Raw genomic sequence first — 20,674 nt, forward strand, 5'->3', positions numbered from 1 at the left:
GCCTGCTGTCACGGCGCATTCCACAACGGCTCAGGCCTCATCGGCAGCCTTCCTGGCACATGTACCCCTCCAGGACATCTGCAGGGCTGCCACATGGAGTTTGGTGCACACTTTCATGTCACACCATGCCATCGTTTACCAATCACATGATGATGCCGCCTTCAGCAAGGCAATTCTCCAGTCTGCAATACCTTGACTCTGACCCCACCTCCGAGGTAAGGCTTGGGAGTCACCTAACTGGAATTGATATGAGAGCAAGCACTTGAAGAAAAAACGGTTACCTTTTTGTAACTATTGTTCTTCGAGATGTGTTGCTCATATCTATTCTATTTCCCCCCCACACACACACACACATACTTTCCCCTCTGTCGGAGTAGCCGGAAGAAGGAACTGAAGGGGGTTCAGGCCGGCAGAGTCATATATAGAGCACCATATCGGCGCCACTCCAGGGGGCTCCACAGCTGGCCCAACGGATAGCTGCTAGGGAAAAAAGTTCCGACATCCGTGCATGTGGCACGCGCACACACCTAACTGGAATAGATATGAGCAACACATCTCGAAGAACAACAGTTACAAAAAGGTGAGTAACCATTTTTTACTGAACAGTAGAAAGAAGTCAACCCGAATCACTTGCTTGCAGAAGTGGAAGAGATTCAGGTTTTGGTGTCAGCTCTAGCAGCTTGTATCTGAATCCTTATCTTGGCTATCCTAGATAGACTTAAAGAAGTCAGGGTTATCAGTTAGCTTGATCAAGGTTCACTTGGCCACAATATACATTTTCATCCTTCAGTAGAAGCGTTTTCGATATTTGCTCACCTTATGTCTTTGAGGTTTATTAAAGGTTTGAGGAATCTCCCAAGTAAGGGACCCCACCCCAACATGGGCTCTAAATTTCATGCTTAGATATCCTACAAGACCTCCATTTGAACCGATGGCAACATGTTCTTTGCTTCACTTATTGATGAAGACGGCCTTTTTAGTCGTTATCCCGTCGACCTGTAGAGTGGGAGAAACTGGGGCCTCCTGAGAAATAGCTGGAACCCCGCCCCTTACAATGTTTATCAAAGACAAGGTTTCTTTAAACTGCACCCTAGATTCTTACCTAAGATGATATCTGCCTTTCATCTTAAGCAGCCCATTCATAAGAATGGCCATACTGGGTCAGACCAAAGGTCCATCTATCCCAGTATCCTGTCTTCTGTCAGTGGCCAATGCCAGGTGCCCCAGAGGGAATGAACAGAACAGGTAATCACTGAGAGATCCATCCCCTGTCGCCCATTCCTGGCTTCGGGTGAACAGAGGTGAGGGACACCATTCCTGTCCATCCTGGCTAATAACGATTGGTGGACCTATCCTCCATGAATTTATCTAGTTCTTTTTTGAACCCTGTATAGTCTTGGCCTTCACAACATCCTCCGGCAAAGAGTTCCACAGGTTGACTGTGTGTTGAGAAGAAATACTTCCTTTTGTTTTAAACCTGCTGCCTATTAATTTCATTTGGTGACCCCTAGTTCTCGTGTTATGAGGAGTAAATAACACTTATTTACTTTCTCCACACCAGTCATGATTTTATAGAGCTCCTATCATATCCCCCCTTAGTCATCGCTTCCAAGCTGAAAAGTCCCAGGCTTTTTAATCTCTCCTCATAGGGCAGCCGTTCCATACCGCTAATAATTTTTGTTGCCCTTTTCTGAACCTTTTCCAATTCCAATATATCTTTTTTGAGATGGGGCGACCACATCTGCACACAGTATTCAAGATGTGGGTGTACCATGGATTTATATAGAGGCAATATGATATTTTCTGTCTTATCTATCCCTTTCTTAATGATTCCCAGCATTCTGTGAGCTTTTTTGACCGTCGCTGCACATTGAGTGGATGATTTCAGAGAACTCTCCACAATGACTCCAAGATCTCTTTCTTGAGTGGTAACAGTCAATTTAGACACCATCATTGTATATGTATAGTTGGGATTATGTTTTTCAATGTGCATCACTTTGCATTTATCAACATTGAATTTCATCTGCCATTTTGTTGCCAGTCACCTAGTTTTGTGAGATCCTTTTGTAGCTCTTTGCAGTCTGCCTGGGACTTAACTATCTTGAACAATTTTGTATCGTCTGCACATTTTGCCACAACAAACTTACCCGAAGGGTCCTCCTTTACCTGGAGAACTCCCTTACAAAACTCCTGTTAGCCGCTCCTGTTCGCTAGCTCCTCTGGTTGCTTAGAGGATGGCTTTAAAAAGCTTGCTCCTATCGCCTCTGCATCAGAGTCTCAACTCTTGATATTTGGTGCAAAGGAACTGAGGTGGGTCAGAGCAGCATTGCCCTATGGACCAGAGGATGCAAATGTCATCCCTCTGGGTACTGATAGTAAAGTTCTCCGTCTTTGGCCACACACATACCTGAGTGGAATATGCATCTGAATCCACATAAAGAATAGTTACCATACAGTCTTTTCTTAGGCTCTAATTTGCATGTGCAAATTAAACAGTAGTGTTCATTTGCTTTTGATTAACACCCAGAACCACAGGATTGATCTGGATCACTGTACAAGAAGAACTTTCATCATCTGCTTAGTGTCATTTCTTCCTTAGTGCTTATTTAGGCTGGGAAACTATTCTGCTATAGCTGTCAGTCAATTTCTCAGTGTAGACAAGCTCTTAATGCACTTGTACACCTCATTTTTGTTTCAGTGCTAATTCTTTATTACACTGTAGTATATTGTTATGCTGGGAGGCTTTAATGGTTGCCTGAAGTGGGTCTTTAAGCTATAAAATCACAGACCTAGTTATATGCAATGGGTGTGCTAAACACCGTTCTTTCAGGGTAAATGGAAGGAGCAATGAAATTCCCTTTGATGTAATGATAGCTAGAAACAATAGGAAGTTCCTGCTGAAGGCACTGGGCCGCATGACAAAGCCTGAGCAGAGCTAAGTTGTGTGATCTGGGTGTTTTCCTGGACTGTAGGCAAATTCAGGGGCTACTGGTTTGTTTGGCAAACAGTGTGCCTGTGAGGCAGAAAGCCAGCAGACAGTGAGAGGAGCAGTCGTAAACATGGCCCTGTTGGAGTGAAGACAGAGCTCCAGACTAGGAAATAGGGAGTAAGGGAATTGCCAATTGTTTGTTTCTGTTGTCTTCAGGAAGACAGGACTGTCTGTATGTTCTTTGCAAATAAACAGGATTGTACCAAAGAAAATACGAGAGAAATTATGAACTAATACTCCTGTTGAACCAAAATGGAACAAATGGTGGAGATGCTTGCAGAAATCAAAGATGACCAAAAGAGCTTCAAATAAAGACTTCACAGAAGGAATCTAAGCAACATCTGAAGGCTTCCCAGAAAGGACTTAGACCACCAGTGGTCAGAGATAAAATCTTTGTTGGGGCAGCAGCAGCCAGAAAGTGTTCAGACAGATTTGGAAGTCATACTACAAAATTTCCAGTGCAGACAGGCAAGATGGACTGATGAGGTGACCAACAAACAGACTATCATGGACCAAAAGATGTTCCACGTAATAGGGGAGACCAAGAAATATCTGCTCAACTTGGTGCTTGTAAATAGAGACAGCTGCAACAAGGACTTCAGGGAGCTAAAAAATCACCTGGAGAAGGAGCTCAAAGGGCTGCATGCTATATTGGAAATTAGCAGTCTGGATTAGGAATTGGGCCAGACTGAGAATTTGGGTAAAACAGGATATTTACAACAGTTTTATACCCTTTTTCTAACCCAGAGAGGTTAGATTGTTCAAGCTCAGGTAATACAAAAGCCATTGGGGGCGGGGACGACAAGGATATGGTACAAGCTCTTGATATGCAGCTAAAATCTAGCTATCAATCTGAGCTGAGCAAGGCACAGCTAAGGGCTAGAAGAGGAGGGAAAGAACAGACCCCACCTCAACTGGAATATGACATGAAGAGTTGTGCCTGGTATATCCAGATACCAGTGAGGTCTAAGATTTCCAAGCTAAATTAACAATGGACCAAATTACAGATCTGCAGCTTGTCTTAGATTTTCAGCTCAAGATCATTGAAAGGAGGCCAAGAATGCTTTCTGTGACTGAGGAATTTGCCACAGAACTTCAATCTTTCCTTGCAGGAGCCCACCAGAAAAGGAAGCAACTGCTATTGAGGAAGATGGAAACTGATCACCATGAGCCCTGTAAGTACAGGTCTGGATCTAATATGCCTGATGGAAAAGGGGATTCTAATCTGGTTTATGACAGTTTTGAATGGTTAGGAGAAAAAATAAATTTGGTTTGTAAAGCAAGGTAGGTTGGCAATAATGCAAAAACTTGAGAAGCAGTTCAGTTAATTGCTGGTACTGTGAAAAAATTGGCCATAGAAGGATTACAATAAATTTAAGGCAAGCCAGAACAGAGCATAACAAGTATCTATTGAAAGTCTCCCACCCACTTTGGGAAACAGGAGGGACATCAACGTGGTGGGGGAGGGTAAACTTGGAGGTACAAGGATCAGCCCCACAGATTTTGTTAGGATCAGGACAATTAAACAATGCGTTAGAGTCTGTGATGTGCACAGGAACAGATGACACTGGCACAAACAGAAGTTAGTAGACCAGACATGCTGCTAATGCTAGGGTAATAAGGGACCCAAAACTGAACCAACTAACTGATGTCAAATAGAGGCAGTTACTGGAGAAAGTGCACCTATCCAAATATGGGGAAAATTGGACCTCTGAAATTTGAGCAGGTCTGGATTGCAGAGACAGCAGATGTTAATCGTTGGTGTGGGTTTCATTACGGCTAATAACTGCATAATAAATGTCAGGAAAGGTGTCTTAATAAGAAATTTCCATACATTGGATTTTAAGATGTGGCCTAGGTGAAACAAATGATTTGTAGGTAATTGATTTGCAGTGAACAAGAGTCCTACTTCCAGGGACAATTGCCATAGTAACAGCTACATGCTGTGGTAATTTTTCAGCAAGGAAAAGATGGGGAGTTGTTGAGACCTGCTTTGAGACCCATGGTCTCAGGAGGAATTTTAACTGCAAAGGTTTTTGTAGATTGGAGGGAGGAATAGATTCCTGTTCATTTGCTGAATGTTTCTGATAAACAGTAAATACAAAAAAAGGGAACCACATCTGCAAAATGTGAACCAGTAAAATTAGTAAATGCCTGGTATAGAAGAAAACTAAAAGGAAGAAAGGGGTGATGGTAATCCCCAGAGTTTCTATTGGAGTTCTGGGTAACCCACTTTGGCACACAATCAACGAAGATGGAATTTTCACTGACAAAAATGAAATTGAGGTTGGGTAGAACAAGCCAGTTCCTGAGACGCCCACAAATTAGCATGGTTTTGTATGGCTCTGCTTCTATTATAGAAGGTTTATTTGTGGGTTTGTCTATATTGTAAAACCATTGCATAGGTTGGGTGAGGAAGGGAAACCATCTGTGGTCAACAGCGGAGCGACTTCACTTTTTCAGAGTTGAGAGAGGGTTCTGGTGTCTGCTCTTGTCTTACCCTACCTGTTTCAGATTGTTTCAAATCTTTCATATTGGACACAGGTGCTAGTATCTACAGATTGGGAGTGGTGTTACTACTTATGTTATCAGAGAGGCAGAATCTTAGCTTGGCTCTTCCCAGAAACTGAGGGTGTAGCTGTGGAAGCTGAGGTTGGAAGAGCTTTGACAGTAATGAATTCCCCATTAGAACAGAATGAGCGAAGTCTGCTCCAGCTCCACAGAAACGATGGATAGTTGGCAGGAGTCCATTGAATATGGCCTTTCCTGGTTGGCTGAAAGGAGATTGGGTAGTGAGTGGAAAGATCCATGGAAATCTGTACTTAGAGTAGTGATCAATGGTTCACTGTCAAACTTGGAAGGATGTATCTAGTGGTGTTCCACAGGGTTCTGTCCTGGGTCTGGCACTGTTCAGTATTTTCATCAACAACTTGGATACTGGAGTGAAGCGTATGCTTATAACATTTGTGAATGACACCAGGATCAGAATTCCAAACAACATTGACAAATTGGAGAATAGGTCTGAAATCAACAAGACGAAATTTAGTAAAGACAAATATGAAGCTCTTCACTTAGGAAGAAAAAATATCAAATGCACAGCTACAAAATGGGGAATAACTGGCTAGGCAGTAATACTGCTCAAAAGGATCCGGGGGTTATAATGGATCACAAATTGAATGAGAGTCAACAATGTGATGCACTTGCAAAAAACGCTAATATTCTGGTGTGTATTAATAGGAGTGTTGTTGATATCAGATTTCCTCCCTCCCCAAGTCTGACAAGTCTTCAAATATCTTATGGGAGGTTATAAAGAGAATGGTGATCAGTTGTTCTTTTTGTCCACTGAAGGTAGGGCAAGAGGTAGTCTGCAGCAAGGGAGATTTAGGTTAGTGTAACAGACCCAGGCCAGTGTGGTACAGGAGTCTGGTAGAGGGCAAATCTACCGGTCACTGGATGAGTAGTTTTCTGTTCCCTGAGTGACCAGAGCAGGGGCTGCACTAGAGTAATCAGGAACCTGCTAGAACCAATTAAGGCAGCCAGGCTGATTAGATCACCTGCAGCCAATCAAGGCAGAGCTAATCAGAGCCCCTGGGTTTAAAAAGGAGCTCACTCCAGTCAGGCCAGGGGGAGCCAGAGGAGAGGAAGTGCATGTGAGGAGCTGGGAGCAAGAGGCACAAGGAGCTGGGAGGGAGAGGCTGTGCTGCTGGAGGACTGAGGAGTACAAGCGTTATCAGACACCAGGAGGAAGGTCCTGTGGTGAGGATAAAGAAGGTGTTTGGAGGAGGCCATGGGGAAGCAGCCCAGGGAGGTGTAGCTGTCATGCAGCTGTTACAGGAGGCACTAGAGACAGCTGCAATCCACAGGGCCCTGGGCTGGAACCCGGAGTAGAGGGTGGGTCCGGGTTCCCCCCAAACCTCCCAACTCCTGATCCGACACAGGAGGAGTTGACCCAGACTGGGGAAGATCACTGAGGTGAGCAAATCTGCCAATAAGCGCAAGACCCACCAAGGTAGAGGAGGAACTTTGTCACATTAGATATGAGGAAAAACTTTCTAACTATACGGATAGTTAAACACTGGAATAGGCTTCCAAGGGAGGTTGTGGAATCCCCATCTCTGGAGGTTGAACAAACACCTGGCACTGATGGTCTAGGTTTACTTGGTCGTGCTGCAGTGCGGGGGCTGGACTAGATGACCCATTGAGGTCCCTTCCAGCTCTACATTTCTGTGAGTCTATGATTAAACACTGTCCACTCTGTTCTGTGTGAAACATCAAAGGGATAAGAAATACCGACTCAGGGCAATAGCAGCAAAATGTTACCCTTTGGTGTAATATTTCATGGCCATTCCCCTTCAAGTCAGTTAATACTTGTACAACATACACTCAATAGCTTTACACCCAGGTTCTGTAGAGACTTGCACGCATGCATAGCTTTACACACTACACGTAGTCCCATTGAAGTCAGTGACACCAGTACTCATATACATAAAGTTACACGTATTCGCAAATGTTTGCAGGATCAGGGCCTTATTTTGTTTAAGTATCCTTCAGAAGAATTGTAACCCAAACAAGCTTTACAGAAAGAAATATCACTGAGAGGATCAAACATCTTCTCTTTTTCTCTACCATCTCCCTTTTTGAAGGCTGATGATTAGTATTTATAAAATGAGATCTAAACAAGAACAGGAAAATATAGGTCTTAACAAGCACTCTGTACAAGAGAGAGACTGCTTAATGTGATATTTTTCTTAGCAGTCAACTATCAATAATCATGGTAATGGAAAATATATTAAAATCCTCCAAAATCTGATAAGTAACTAATGGGATTGGGGTGGGGATTAGAAATTCTGATTGCAACTGCATGTATCAACAAAGATATCCGTTATGCATTTAAAGTTCAGTGCACTTAAGTTCATTGAAGCATGATTTTGCTATTTTAGTGTATAAAATTGCATTCATTTAAAAATAAAGACCATAGAGAGAGAAGCATTCATTAACACACAATACTGTGACTGGCTATATACGCTCATGTACAGAAGGATCAGCTTAATATTTGCTTAATACCATCTGTGGGGGAAATCTGCCCTGTCACTACAGGAGGAGTGGACTACATTTTTATCTATTATCTAATAGCATCCTAGGCGTCTGTGGCACTTTGCACACAAATAAAAGATGCTATCCTTCCCTAGAGGAGTTTACAATCTAGGTTAAACAACATGACATGACAAAGGGAGGGGGAAAAGCAGGAAACAGGAGAAGCCCACAAAATCTAATGTTATGAGGTTTCTTGTTTTCACATTTTATTTCCATGTTTTGTTGGATTTTTTTAAATTTTCTTTTTATTAAGTTGGTAAACTGGGATCTAGTGGACCTGTTCCATCCTTGATATAATAATCCTGCAGTGCACACTGAATCGTATTTTATTTATTTAATATACTTTTTTTTTGTCGTTATTGCTGGTGTTCACAAGAAATGCCCAGACTATTACGCAGTGTGATATTTGATTATTTTGAGGTTATGGAAGGTTAGTTTTTGAAAACAATAAAAAAGGCAGGGGGTAAATACATGCTCTTTCCTACTTAATGCTGGAGGTTTCTAATGCATCCCACCAGGTATATTACTTGGCAATTGTAGTTTATGAAGGTCTATATTTATACTCTGCTGTATTAGCTTGGGAGCTACTCTTTAGGAAAGAGAGCAGAAGGAGTAGGTAAACTTAAATTATAGGGGGTTTGGAAACAACCTTCATATTAAGGTTGCCTGACATTTTCCTTACATTATAAAAACTGCTGGTGGTCTGGAGAGCTGCATCACATGAAAATCATAGAAATATGGAGCTGGAAGGAACCTTGAGAGGTCATCTAATCCAGCCCCCTGCGCTGAGGTAGAACCAAGTAAACCTAGACCATCCCTGACAGGTGTTTGTCTAACTTGTTCTCAAAAATTTCCAACAGACATTCCACAACCTCCTTTGGAAGCATATTCCAGTGCTTAACTATCCTTGTAATTTTGATATTCCTAATGTCTAACTTAAATCTCCCTTGCTGCAGATTAAGCCCATTACTTCTTGTCCTACCTTCAGTGGACATGGAGAACAATTGATTACTGTCCTCTTTATAACAGCTCTTAAGCTATTTGAAGACTGTCATCAGGTTCCCCTGCAGTCTCTTTTCTCAAGGCTAAACATGCCCAGTTTAGTTTAACCTTTTCCTCTGAGGTAAGGTTTTCTAAACCTTTGATCATGTTTGTGGCTGTCCTTTAGATTCTCGTGGAGCACTCCAGTGAGGTCTCAGCAGTGCCAAGTTAGGACAGTGCCAAAGATAGTTACCTCCTGTGTCTTACGTCTGTTAATACATCCCAGAATGTTAACTTTTGCAACTGCATCATACTGTTGACTCTCATTCAATTTATGATCCACTGTAACCACCCAATCCAGTTTTTCCCTATTTTGTAGTTGTGTGAGATTTTTTTTTCCTTCCTAAGTGTAGTACTTTGGACTTGTCTTGACTGAATTTCATTTTGTTAATTTCAAACCAATTCTCTAATTTGTCAAGGTTGTTTTGACTTCTAATCCTGTTCTCCAACATGCTAGCAACCCCTCCCAGTTTGGTGTCATTCACAAACGTTGTAAGCATACTCTCCATTCCATTAGACAAGCTATTAATGAATATATTGAACAGTGACAGACTCCTGTAGACCCCCACTCTAGATACAGCCTCCCGTTTGACAGCAAACCTGAGCCACTAATCTTTAAGGATGGTCTCTCAACCTTTAGGCACCCACCTTATAGTACTGTCAGCTAGAGTAGATCACCTTGCCTTAGTTTGCTTATAAGAATATAATGTGGAACTATATCAAAAGCTTTACTAAAATAAAGCTCTATCATGACTACCGCTTCCTCCCAGCCGCTAGTCACCCTGCCGAAGAAGGAAATAAGGTTGTTTGTCATGATTTGTCCTTGCCAAATCCATGTTGACTATTCCTTATAACCTTATCATCACCTGAGGGCTTTCAACCTGCTTGTTTATAATTTGTTCCAGTATCTTTCCTGATATTGAAGTTAGGCTGACTGGTCCATACTTTCCCTGGGCTTCTGTCCCCTTTTTTAAAGATCGGTATTATGTCTGCTCTTTACCGGCTTTCTGGGACCTTGCCTCTCTTCCATGAATTCTTACCGATAATGGCTAACGGGTCCAAAATTGCTTCAGCTAGTTCCTTAAGCACCCTACAGTTAACTTCATCAGGCACTGCCAACTTGAATACAGCTAGGGTGATCAGACAGCAAGTGTGAAAAATTGGGAGGGGATTGGGGGGGGGGGAGGGTAGTAGGCATCTATAGAAGAAAAAGCTCCAAATATCAGGACTGTCCCTATAAAATAGGGTCAGCTAGTGACCCTAACTACACCCAACTTACCTACATCGTCTCTCACCTATTCTTTCCCTAGGGTGGTTTGTGTTCCTTCCCCTTTGTTAATAGTACAGTGAAGATGTGGTCCCAGTTTCCTTTTTTAGTGAAGATTGAAGGAAAACAGCCATGAAACATCTCACCTTACTTGATGTCCACTGAGCTCTCCTTGGCCAGCAAGGAGAGGAGCTGCGGGAGTTTCCTTTGTCTTTCTGTTGCTGCTAATATTTACCAAGCCACCTCTTGCTGCCTGTTCTGTCCCGTGCTCGGTGTAACTCATGATGTAATTGCCTGGGCCTAACGGGAGCGTGACAACCCGGTATTTTGGGGGGAGGGGGTGCTGTCAGGAGTAACAGGGGCAGGGTCTGCCTAGCGCGGCGCCCCCCAGAAATCATGTGAAGTGTCTGCTCCAGAGCACGGGGCAGGGCGGACTCCGCCACACCCGCTCCAAGGAGCAGCGCTCAGCCCCGTCTCTACAGGGCTCCCTGCGCCTCCCGCGTCCTGCTGCTGCTGCTGCTTCTATTCCCGGCCGCTCCCGCTCCGGGCGCCCTCCGCCCCTGGCCCGTGGGCGGCCCCGGCGGCGGGCGGCGCTGGTTGGCTGGTCCCTCCCCTGGCCACATGGGCCGGGAGGCCGGGCCGCCGCGCATGCGCCCGGCTGGGCCCTGACCCATTGTTGGGCTGGGGCTGACGTCCTGGGCCGCGGGGAGGAGCGGCGGGGGGAGGCGGGGGGCGCTGCTCGCGGCAGCCCCTTCCAGCCCCGCTGCTGCTGCTGGATGCGGGCGGCCGGCCGGCCGGCGAGCAGACAAAGGAGCCGGAGCGGGACTCCCAGTGCAGGCGGCGCTGTCCGCCCCGGGAGACGGGGAGCAGCCAGCCGCGGTTCCCGGCCGGCCGTGCTGCGCCGCGGCGCTCCAGCATGCCCAGCTCCATCTACCAGCCCGACGCGGGGGAGGCAGCCCGCGGCCCCCCTCCCTGCCGGGGGCTGCGGAGCCCCCCGCCGCCGCCCGCCGCCGGGGCCGAGGAGCAGCCGCTGCTGGAGCCCGAGCCGGAGAGCGGGGGGCGGCAGCAGCCCCCGCCCGAGCAGGAAGAAGCGGCAGCGGCGCTGAGGTTTGCCCTGGACCAGCTCTCCATCTTGGGGCTGGAGGAGGAGGAAGAAAGGGGGATCGAAGAAGGAGGAGTGGAGGAGGAGGAGGAGGTGCTGGAGCTTGGGGATGGAGGGCTGGATGAAATGGACCATGGGTCAGGGCTGGACAGGGGAGTTGGGATGCTGGGGGGGCTGCCAATGTTGGATCCAGATGTGAGCCCCTCCACCTCCAGCATCACTTCCCCTCCAGAGGTGTTCAGCAACTTTCACCCCCACCTGGGCCACCACCACCACTCCATCTTGGCTGAACAGATGAGCATCATTGGAAGCAGAAAGAAGAGCGTGAACATGACTGAGTGTGTCCCTGTCCCCAGCTCTGAACATGTAGCGGAGATTGTGGGGAGACAAGGTAAACTTCAGCGGCCTTTTTTCCTTTTGTTTTACCCATTGTCTGTGTCTCTCTTCCCTTGCACCCTTTCAGTTCCTCCAAATCTATTACAGGCAGCTTTTCAGTTTTGATACCTTCAGGTAACACACTATCTAAAATGGAGAAAGGAGGAGATGCAAGTCCATGAGTCTGTATAATAAGCCAAAATATCTCTGTATATGTCACTTAAAGTATTCCCTCTATATGTACTGAGATATTTTAATAGAGCCTATATATGTAATTAGTGTCTGAATAACTCGACTTGGGAACCAGGGGATATTGGTAGATTTGGAGAGAAATGGAGATTCCTGTAGCTTAAATACTCCTGGGCCACTGCTCTGTACCAGTATCTAGTTAGAAAGGTGTTTGCCTGTCTTTTGGAGAGCCATGGCATGCACAGAAATGTGTGTTCTATGTTTTTTGGTTTTTTTTCCCCCCTAGACAGCAATCAGAAAGTATGAGATGCACTGGCCCATCCCAGTTTTTATTTGGGTCAGTTTTAGTCTTTGTTTCTTTGTGCTGAGGAGTGTGGAGTGGAAACTTGTTAGAAATGAAACCCCTTCAAACTATTTATGTAGAGACACTTTTAATTCTGTTTTATAAACAAGCCATTTTAAAATGACTCCACATTTGTAAATATTTTACTAGAGTTTGCTATTGTCTAAACTATATAGGCCTGCTACACACTGTGTATATTGCATAGATAGATACACACCCACAAAGTTCTCATGATTACTGGACTTCTCAAGTCTGTGGAAATAGACTGTAAAGTATAAATGACTATGAAATAGATGAAAATACTTCCATTTATTTAAATGATTTCCCCCACACACACACGTTTAACGTAATATTTACTATCAGCCTTAATTGATCTCAGTTGGATTCTTAATTTCATCTACTCATTTAAAATATGTTAAACACTTGAGCTATGAAGTAGCTGTGGAGGGGCATAGGGATCCCTGACTGCAAAAAAATCTGTCACAAAAGGACACAAGGGCACGCCTCAATGCTTGTGGTACTTAGCCGGGTGTGTGCCGGGCGGGTTTTGTTTCTTTAAAATAAAAATATATTTTAGTCTTTAAAGTTACTTCTTAAAGAAAAACCCCAAATAAATCAAATGGGTGGTTTTAGTATCAAAAATCATTGTCTAGATCTGAATCTTATCTGTTTGCAAACTGACCTCCCGTGTATTTGGGCTGAGGTGCAGCCTTTCCTCCCTCCTCCTTCTGCCTTGACCTCTGACTATTGCCTGGCTTTGTAGGTGTGTGGCTCCTGGTGATCATTTCATTTTAATGGAAAGGGTTTGTGGGGCCCTGGTGCGTTTTTCATGGGTGGAAGTGGGATAGTGTGGCAGCCCCATTGTTCTCTTTGTTAGCTAGAGCCATGCTGGGATTAGCATGATGACATCATACTCTCTGCTTCCCATTGGCCGGCTCCCAGAGCTCCAACCCACTTCCAGGCATACACAATCCCAATTTATGCCAATTGCTCATGCTCAGCTGCAACTTTCTATGGTTACCTTTCTATCACTGGAGGCTGTGCTGAGAGCTCGTGAAGCAGCGAAAGGTGGGCGTGATCCCTGTAAGGATGATACCTGGTTAACTGACTCTTGGGTCAGAGTATAGCAGGATCTCACTGCTTCTTGGCCAAGGCCACAGGAAGTATCAACTTAATCTGTGATCCATCCTCTCTTGGGGGATAGATTCAATTATCTAATAGGTCTTTTCTATCTCTTAACTGTTAGGATCCCAAACCAGAGTCCCTTGCCCTTTCAGGAACTCAGATGTACTGTCTGCTTGGGTGACTGAACTATAGAAAAGCCGTAATTCCACGTCTCATCGACCCTTATTAAATTAAACGTGTGTCTCCTTAAGTTGCGTGCACCTAGTCCTCCAGGAAATACTTGGTGCAGAGGGAAGCCTGGATGCTTGTCAAACTCTGGGAACTGGTGTGGTTTATGCAAATACGCTGCAAGGGCATTAATAATCAATGTGATTTAGGAGTGGCATGCTGTGAGGGAGAACGCGCCCTGGAATAGCACATGCAGAGGCAGAAATGGGATAGAAACTTGGGTTCATAACACTAACAGAATGTAGTTGCTTCCACTACCCCCACCCCCCAGGGTAAATATTGAAATACCTTTGAATTTTATATTTTTCTGTTTTTTCCCCTCTTTCCATGTTCCCTGTCTCCCCCATCTCCCAGCTCTTCCAAGCAATTTGAGCCGGATTCAGATCCGCTCTGTGGCCCCTTTTCTGTCACCTCTCTTGGCATAAAGTAGTAGTAGAGCTGGCAGATTCAGCTCTGGAGGGATTCTCCCTGCACAAAGGAATTCCTGGGGTGCCATCAGGTTGGTGCTGCCCTGGCTGTGTGCCACCTCATGGACATTTCCAGAGGAGAGGGGATGTAGCTATTCTCAACCACTAGAAAAGCCCTTAAGACAACTGGTGCAGATTAGGACTGTTTTGATGCTGCTCCAATTTGCATCAAGGTCAAACTGGATCTGACCCAGCCCCAGAATAGGGAAGGCACAAAGGTGACTTTACTTCCTCTTGGTCCTGCATCAAGCTCAGCTTGAGGGCAGAAATGAAATCAAGCCCTTCCCATTCACAGGTTGGCTGCTTGAAATTCTTGGCTCTGTGCAGATCTGTCTTGTAACTTTCCCCAGACATGGGATCTAACTTTCCACTGTGCCCTCAATCCTTTTTGGAAGTACAGGTAGTGCTCTTGTGTTTCTGAGGCCCCCCCTGCCCAAGTGTCTCTGAGCCTTTTTTAGCCCCACCAGAGGGATGAGAGCTGTGGTTTTAAATGACTGGGCTTCTGTGCATAACTGCAGTGTCCTAAGAATCTTTTGTCTGCATGAAACTGGTGTGAAATACAAGCTCCAGAATGAATTGGGTACCAAGATCCCTTGATCACTATGGACACATGAATGTTACAATATGCTTCTATGTTAAAGTCAAGTCTACTTTAGTAGGATGTCCCAGCAGATGACCTTTCACCCCAATGAAGTAGAATTACTAATTAAGAGACAGTGGCAGAGATCCATTGCCAGTGTTCTTTAGTACAGGCGTTCTCAACCCTTTTCTTTCTGAGGCTCCCACAACGTGCTCTAAAAACTCCACGGCCCACTTGTGCCACAACAACTGTTTTTCTGCATATAAAAGCCAGGGCCAGTGTTAGGGGGTAGCAAGCAGGGCAATTGCCTGGGTCCCATGCCACAGAGGGCCCTGCAAAGCTAGGTTGCTCAGGCTTTGGCTTCAGCCCTGGGTGGGGGCTCAGGGCTCTGGGTTTCAGCCCCAAACAGTGGGGCTTTGGTTTTCTGCCCTGGGCCCCAGCAAGTCAAATGTTGGCCTTGCTTTGTGGCCCCCCAGGGGGCCTCAGGACCCTGCTGTCGTGCCTAGTCTGGGTTAAATTACTAGAGGTAACTGATATTTTAGCTGAGGGTAGAAAACCCTCTCTTTGCCTCAGTTTCCCTGTCTGTAAAATGGGGATTTATTTTGCCCATAGTGTCACAGTGAGCCAGTGGCAGAACTGGAACTAGAATTGATGTCTCCTAACTCCCCAGTCTGCTGAGCTGACCACTGGAGAACATGGCCTTCGTGCAGTTTAGGCGTCCCCATTTTACAGATGAGGAAACTAAGACCAAGAAGTTAACTGACTTTTCCTGGGCCTGAAAGATTGTTTCTGAGCCAGGATAAGAATTTAAGTGTTACTGTCTCCTAGATCTGTGCTTGGGCTGCTAAGCCCCACCTCTATGGCTATAATATATTTCTTCTGTGTTACGATTCCGTGTTGTAAAGGTTCTGCTGCCTTGGCTCCTAAATCAGTTGTAATAAGGAAAATGAGCATGAGGTGTAGTGTGGGAAATGCTTTGTTCCAGGGATCTTTACAAGGATAAAGGCACCGTTGGCCCCTGCAGGCACAGAGTGCAGTGGAAGGGTCATGGGTGAAATCAGTTTGACCTAAGCAACCATTGGACGTTTTATCCACATCGCACGCTCGCTGTGCAGTCCAGAAAGACTCAGTGTGCGTATTCAGGCAAAAGTCCTGGACTTGGAGTGTTGCACATCAGGATTGAGGAGCATTGGCAGAGCAGGGGTCGAGGGGAGATCCCAGAGACTGAATAGCGGTGGGGGGGCTGCACATCTGGATTGAGGTGCATCGCCAGAGCAGAGGTTGCGGGGAGATCCCAGAGACTGAATAGCAGTGGGGGCTGCACATCTGGATTGAGGTGCATCGGCAGAGCTTTTCACACACGTTTTTTTGGAGCAAAGACCCTGCCTTCCAATATGTCTGAAGACCACCTAGCGCTTTCTGGGAGTAACCGGAACGCAGATACCAGCCCTGGCTGTACTGTGTTTAGTAGCCTGGCTTCAATGAGCACCAACCTGAACTGTTACAATAGACTGAGAGTGAAAGACTTCAAGAGCCCCGTTCTGTCGGGCAGCAGTTTCCCCATCAGCGTGTGTAACTAGCTACTTGTGTCAGGGCTGACCCATGAAATACGTCGTTCACGTGACGCCCCACCCTTCTTCCAAGGCTATTAACCTTATTGTTCCCTGGGACTTTCGGGGACCCACCGACGCTGGCCTGTGCTGTGTAAAGCATCACCTCTGCTCGGTCACCACAACTGGCTCTCATCAGCTGAGCTTACAGAAACAAGGAGCTGTTCAGCAAACCGAGAGCGAGCAGCCCCCCATCCCAGGGCAAGAGGCTGCTGGAGCGGTTTTGGCGCAGGTGCCCAGCGGCTGTGCATCTTCCCGCAAGCTGCCTGAGAGTGGGGAGCATAGGCCCTTCCCCTCTCCTCCGCCTCCGTACTGCTTCGGCTGGCACACGGCGGTACCAAAAGGCAGCTCAGCCCAGAGGGATTATGTTGTGATGCCTTGGCATGCAAACCCGGTCATGAATCTGGCTGTGGGCGGGGCCGGCTCAGAGGAGCGCTGTAGGCATTAATTGCCGTAATATGGTCTTCTTTTGAACCAGCAAAAACCACAGCAGTACTAATGAAATCAGTGCTGGGTGGGGGCGGGGTACTGGAGCAGAGGAATTGAGGGAGGTTACCGGCCTACGCTTCTGACATCCCCTCTCTTCAGCTAGGCAGCGAGTTACCATTGATTGGAGCAGGGGAAGGACTCCTGGGTTCTATTAGCTCTCACTTGGAGCTGAGGTGTGACCTTGGGCGAGTCACTTCCTCTCTCTGGGACTCAGTTTCCCCATTTGTGATTTGGGGACAGTTCTTATCTCGGCAAGGGGTTTAGAAGAGTTGACGTTTGTACAAATCCTTGGAGGAAAGGTGTTCGAGAAGGGTGAAATCCGGCCGCTGTTTGACCTCACTCCAGGAGTCCCAGTAGTTCCAACACCGAGAACATGCTGTAGGACCACGAGTCCCAACTTCACATGGGGGATGATGTATTGCTCTCACCTAGGCCCACTAATGATCTTCCTTTTGTTTTACTCAACTCTCTCCTTTCTGAGCCCTAACCTAGCTCTTCTCTCTGCCGTCACGCCCAGCATGTCAGATAAAAGGAGCATTTTATCATATCCCTTTATGTCAGTCTGCGATTCCCTTCCCAAATGTGTCTTCCCCTTGGTCTGAGCTCGGGGCCAGAAACACCCTGTGCTATTACAGAGCTCTCCTCTCACTGCATTATCTGGGTCCTAATCTTGGCTGACACTAAGGGTATTCTACACTGCAACTCCCCCACCCCCGCAGTAGCAAATCTCAGAAGCCAGGTCAACTGACTTGGGTTTGTGCTGGGCTAAAAATAGCAGTCTAGATGTTCCTGCACGAGCTCCGAAACCCGGCAAGGGTGGTGGGTCTCGGCGCCCCAGCGGAAATGTTTACGCTGCTGTGTTTAGCTCCCTGGAGAGCACCTGAGTTGGTTGACCCAAGCTTTGAGGGTCTGTCTACACAGCAAAGAAAAACCCGCAGCTGGCTCATGCCAGCAGACTTGTGCTTGCAGGGCTCGGGCTGCGGGGCTGTTCATTGCGGTGTTGACTTCCTGGCTTGAGCTGGAACCCAAGCACTGGGACCCTGCCGCTTCACGGGGTCCAAAAGCCCGGGCTCCAGCCCAAGCCCAGATGTCTACACAGCAGTGAAACAGCCCTGCAGCCCGAGCCAGCTGGCATGGGCCAGCCCCGGGTGTCTAGTAGCCGTGTGGACGTACCGCAGGCTTTTTTTGCAGGGTAGATGTATCCTGACTTTCTCCACGGTGGCCTGAAGCAAGTGGCTTGGTCTCCCTGCCTCAGCTTCCGCACCGTCTGGAGAAAGCACAGAGGTACAGCACATGCCTGCCTTTCCCAGTGGTGGTGTGAGGCTGAATCCGTTACCGTTTGCAGGGCGCTTTGGAGCTGAAGAGTGGAACAGAAGTGCTTATGTGATGGTTCTCCTCTTCGTCTAGCCCCAGCCCTGGCGCCTCTTGTGCCAGTGTTGCTCTGTTACACGAGGGATTACAAGCTCTGTATTGCCAACGGTGGCATGAGACCTTGGATCAGGGAAAGGAGGTGGAGATGTGCATCGCAACTAAGCTTGAGCAGCCTCTTTCACCAAAGAGAGAACCCCGGTCCCGGGGGCTAGTTGAGATGTGCTGGCCAGGGGGCAAACTACGGCCCCCCCCTGTTCTAGAGGTTCCCAAGGGGCTGTCCAGCCGCTCGTGCTGTAAACGTCTCTTGTAGGTAAGCCCTGCCCATCCTCAGACTTGCCTTGGTGCTGCTCGGGGTGGCAGCACCGCAGGCTGGCCTGTGTTTGCTCTCGGGGTGTGCTAGAGGACCGGCGGCACTTCGAAGTGACGGACTCTTAATCCCCCTCTGGTTTCTCATCAGCATCACCCCAGGTCAGTTTAGAGAGGCGATGGGCCCCAGCAGCTGCTGCCCCACCCCTGGCGTTCGTGGAGTACTCCCTGCTGAGACGGAGCCCCAAGCATGTCATGCATCCCGCATCTCATGATGACTTGGCCAGATTCCAGCTTGGGTAACTGCATTCTGCCTCTGCCCTGTTTCCGCTGTTCGTCACTTCCTGTCCTAAATGGATGGTAACTTCTTAACAGTGCACAGCAACGCGCCATTTCCACCCCAGAGGTGGGTGCAGTTCATAAGTGGCTTCTGCGATTCCTGTGTGTGGTTCTGTACATTAGCGTCTCCCTCTAAAGCGCATCATGATCCCTCAGGGATGAAAGGCAGAGTGTGAGCGGAAGATGATTATCACGACGTATGTGCCTGCTATTGAAACGTGGCCGTTCTGTCCCTGCAGCACTGCAGGAGGGGCCGTGGAGAGAGCCACACGCCTGTTTAAAATGACACGGAGGAATCTGGCCAAACAGCAGAGTATAAATGTCAGCAGGTGACTGGGGCTTGGAAGGGAGGATTTCAAGAGGAGGATCCCATTTAAACCAGTCTATCGAGCCGCCTTTGCTGGGTGGAGATGTGGGCGGGGGCCAAGCTTGGACACTTGGTGTAAATACAGCTATAGCCACCTTCCCCCATCGCCCCCCGGCCTGCACTGAGAAAAGCCTCGCGGTCCAGGACCGCACGCGCTTGATACTCAGAGGCACTAGAGCACGTGCTTAAAGTTAAGCACCTGTTGACATGCTGTCCCCATCGAGGCCTAAGTCAGGACTGAATGTTTTCTTTTAGGACCCTGAAGTGAAACGTAACCAAGCAGCACAGCCTTGTTCCGTGTTAATCCCGTCCAGCAACGCGGCTCATCGTACCCAGCTCTCTGAGCCAGGGAGTGGCTTTGTACAGCACCCCGCACATCAGGATCCTGGGCCATGACTAGGGCTCTTAGGTGCCCTGCAAATACAAATAGTAAATACTAAGTGTAGCCACACCACCACCTTTGGGAACATTACTGGCTCCTCTACAGCTCTCCCTGCTTGGCACCGCCAGGCCTGCCATTCAGCCATTTCGTCACCGCTCCCTCCCCAGTGGTTTCTCCAGACAGTACGGCTTCCCTCTGTCCTAGCTCTCTGGGGCTGTCCCGCCCGTCTGCATCCCTTCCTCCCCTGCCCCAGTGCTCCGATTTCCAGCCCTTGCCCTCTTCACAGCTCGGCTGCCCTGTTCCATCCTTAGTGAACAAAGACCCCTTCCAGATACTGGTGCTCTCCCTGACATCCCAGCTGCCACCTAGTAACTGTCTCTGCATAGGATACGGCATCCTTTGTGTGCCGGGTCGGGATTCCTTAGTGTGCTGCACCGTTTCCCATTGCCCAGCGCTGTGTGTACTGCAGTGTAGTCTCGGTCCCCAGCGTGGCTTGGTTTCTGGCTGTTACTTAAATACATGTTTGTACAGGTTTCTGTTGTCTATTTTTTTCAGGTTGGATCTGCCCTTGCAACTTGTAAATTACAAGCCGCTCAGTCTCTATGTCCAAGCCAGCCATTCACCTCCTGCTGTGGCAGGCACCTTAGCAGCTGACCCTCTGCACTGGGCGAGCGCCCTCTGAAACTCTTCTCTGGCCATTTACTAAGGGCCTGATTCAGCAAAGCACTGAAGCACGTTCTTAAGCTCCATTGGAATCTAAGGCCTGGGCTGCACACAGATTTTACACGGCTATAACGGTGTCCGTTCGGAGTGGGGTTTATTTCACCAGTGTCATTATACTGGTAATGCCCTGTGTGGCTGCAGTTCTGTTTGTTTAAAGATGCCTAGTACTGATGTGGCTTATTCCCCTTCCCATACAGGCATAAGCTATACGGGAATAGCTTTGATACCAGTAGAACCGCAGCCACAGTAAAGGGTGGTACCATTGTAGCTGGACCCATCTTGTTAAG

At 47.4% G+C, this 20,674-nt stretch overlaps 1 protein-coding gene across 2 annotated transcripts in view; it reads left to right on the plus strand.

The window, feature by feature from the left end:
• Positions 1 to 20,674, plus strand: part of MEX3D (mex-3 RNA binding family member D) — a 39,387-nt gene that overhangs the window by 7,278 nt on the left and 11,435 nt on the right. The window contains exon 2 of one of the 2 annotated variants that reach the window (XM_044998962.1): positions 4,102 to 4,164. In XM_044998962.1, coding sequence (XP_044854897.1) covers positions 4,140 to 4,164 — 25 coding nt within the window. In that variant the 5' untranslated portion in view covers positions 4,102 to 4,139. Of the gene's footprint in view, positions 1 to 4,101; positions 4,165 to 11,093; positions 11,885 to 20,674 lie in introns of those variants that run through there. The other variant, XM_044998961.1, reaches the window with a different exon arrangement.

Source organism: Mauremys mutica, chromosome 24, assembly GCF_020497125.1.
Source record: "Mauremys mutica isolate MM-2020 ecotype Southern chromosome 24, ASM2049712v1, whole genome shotgun sequence".
Lineage (NCBI taxonomy): Eukaryota > Metazoa > Chordata > Testudines > Geoemydidae > Mauremys > Mauremys mutica.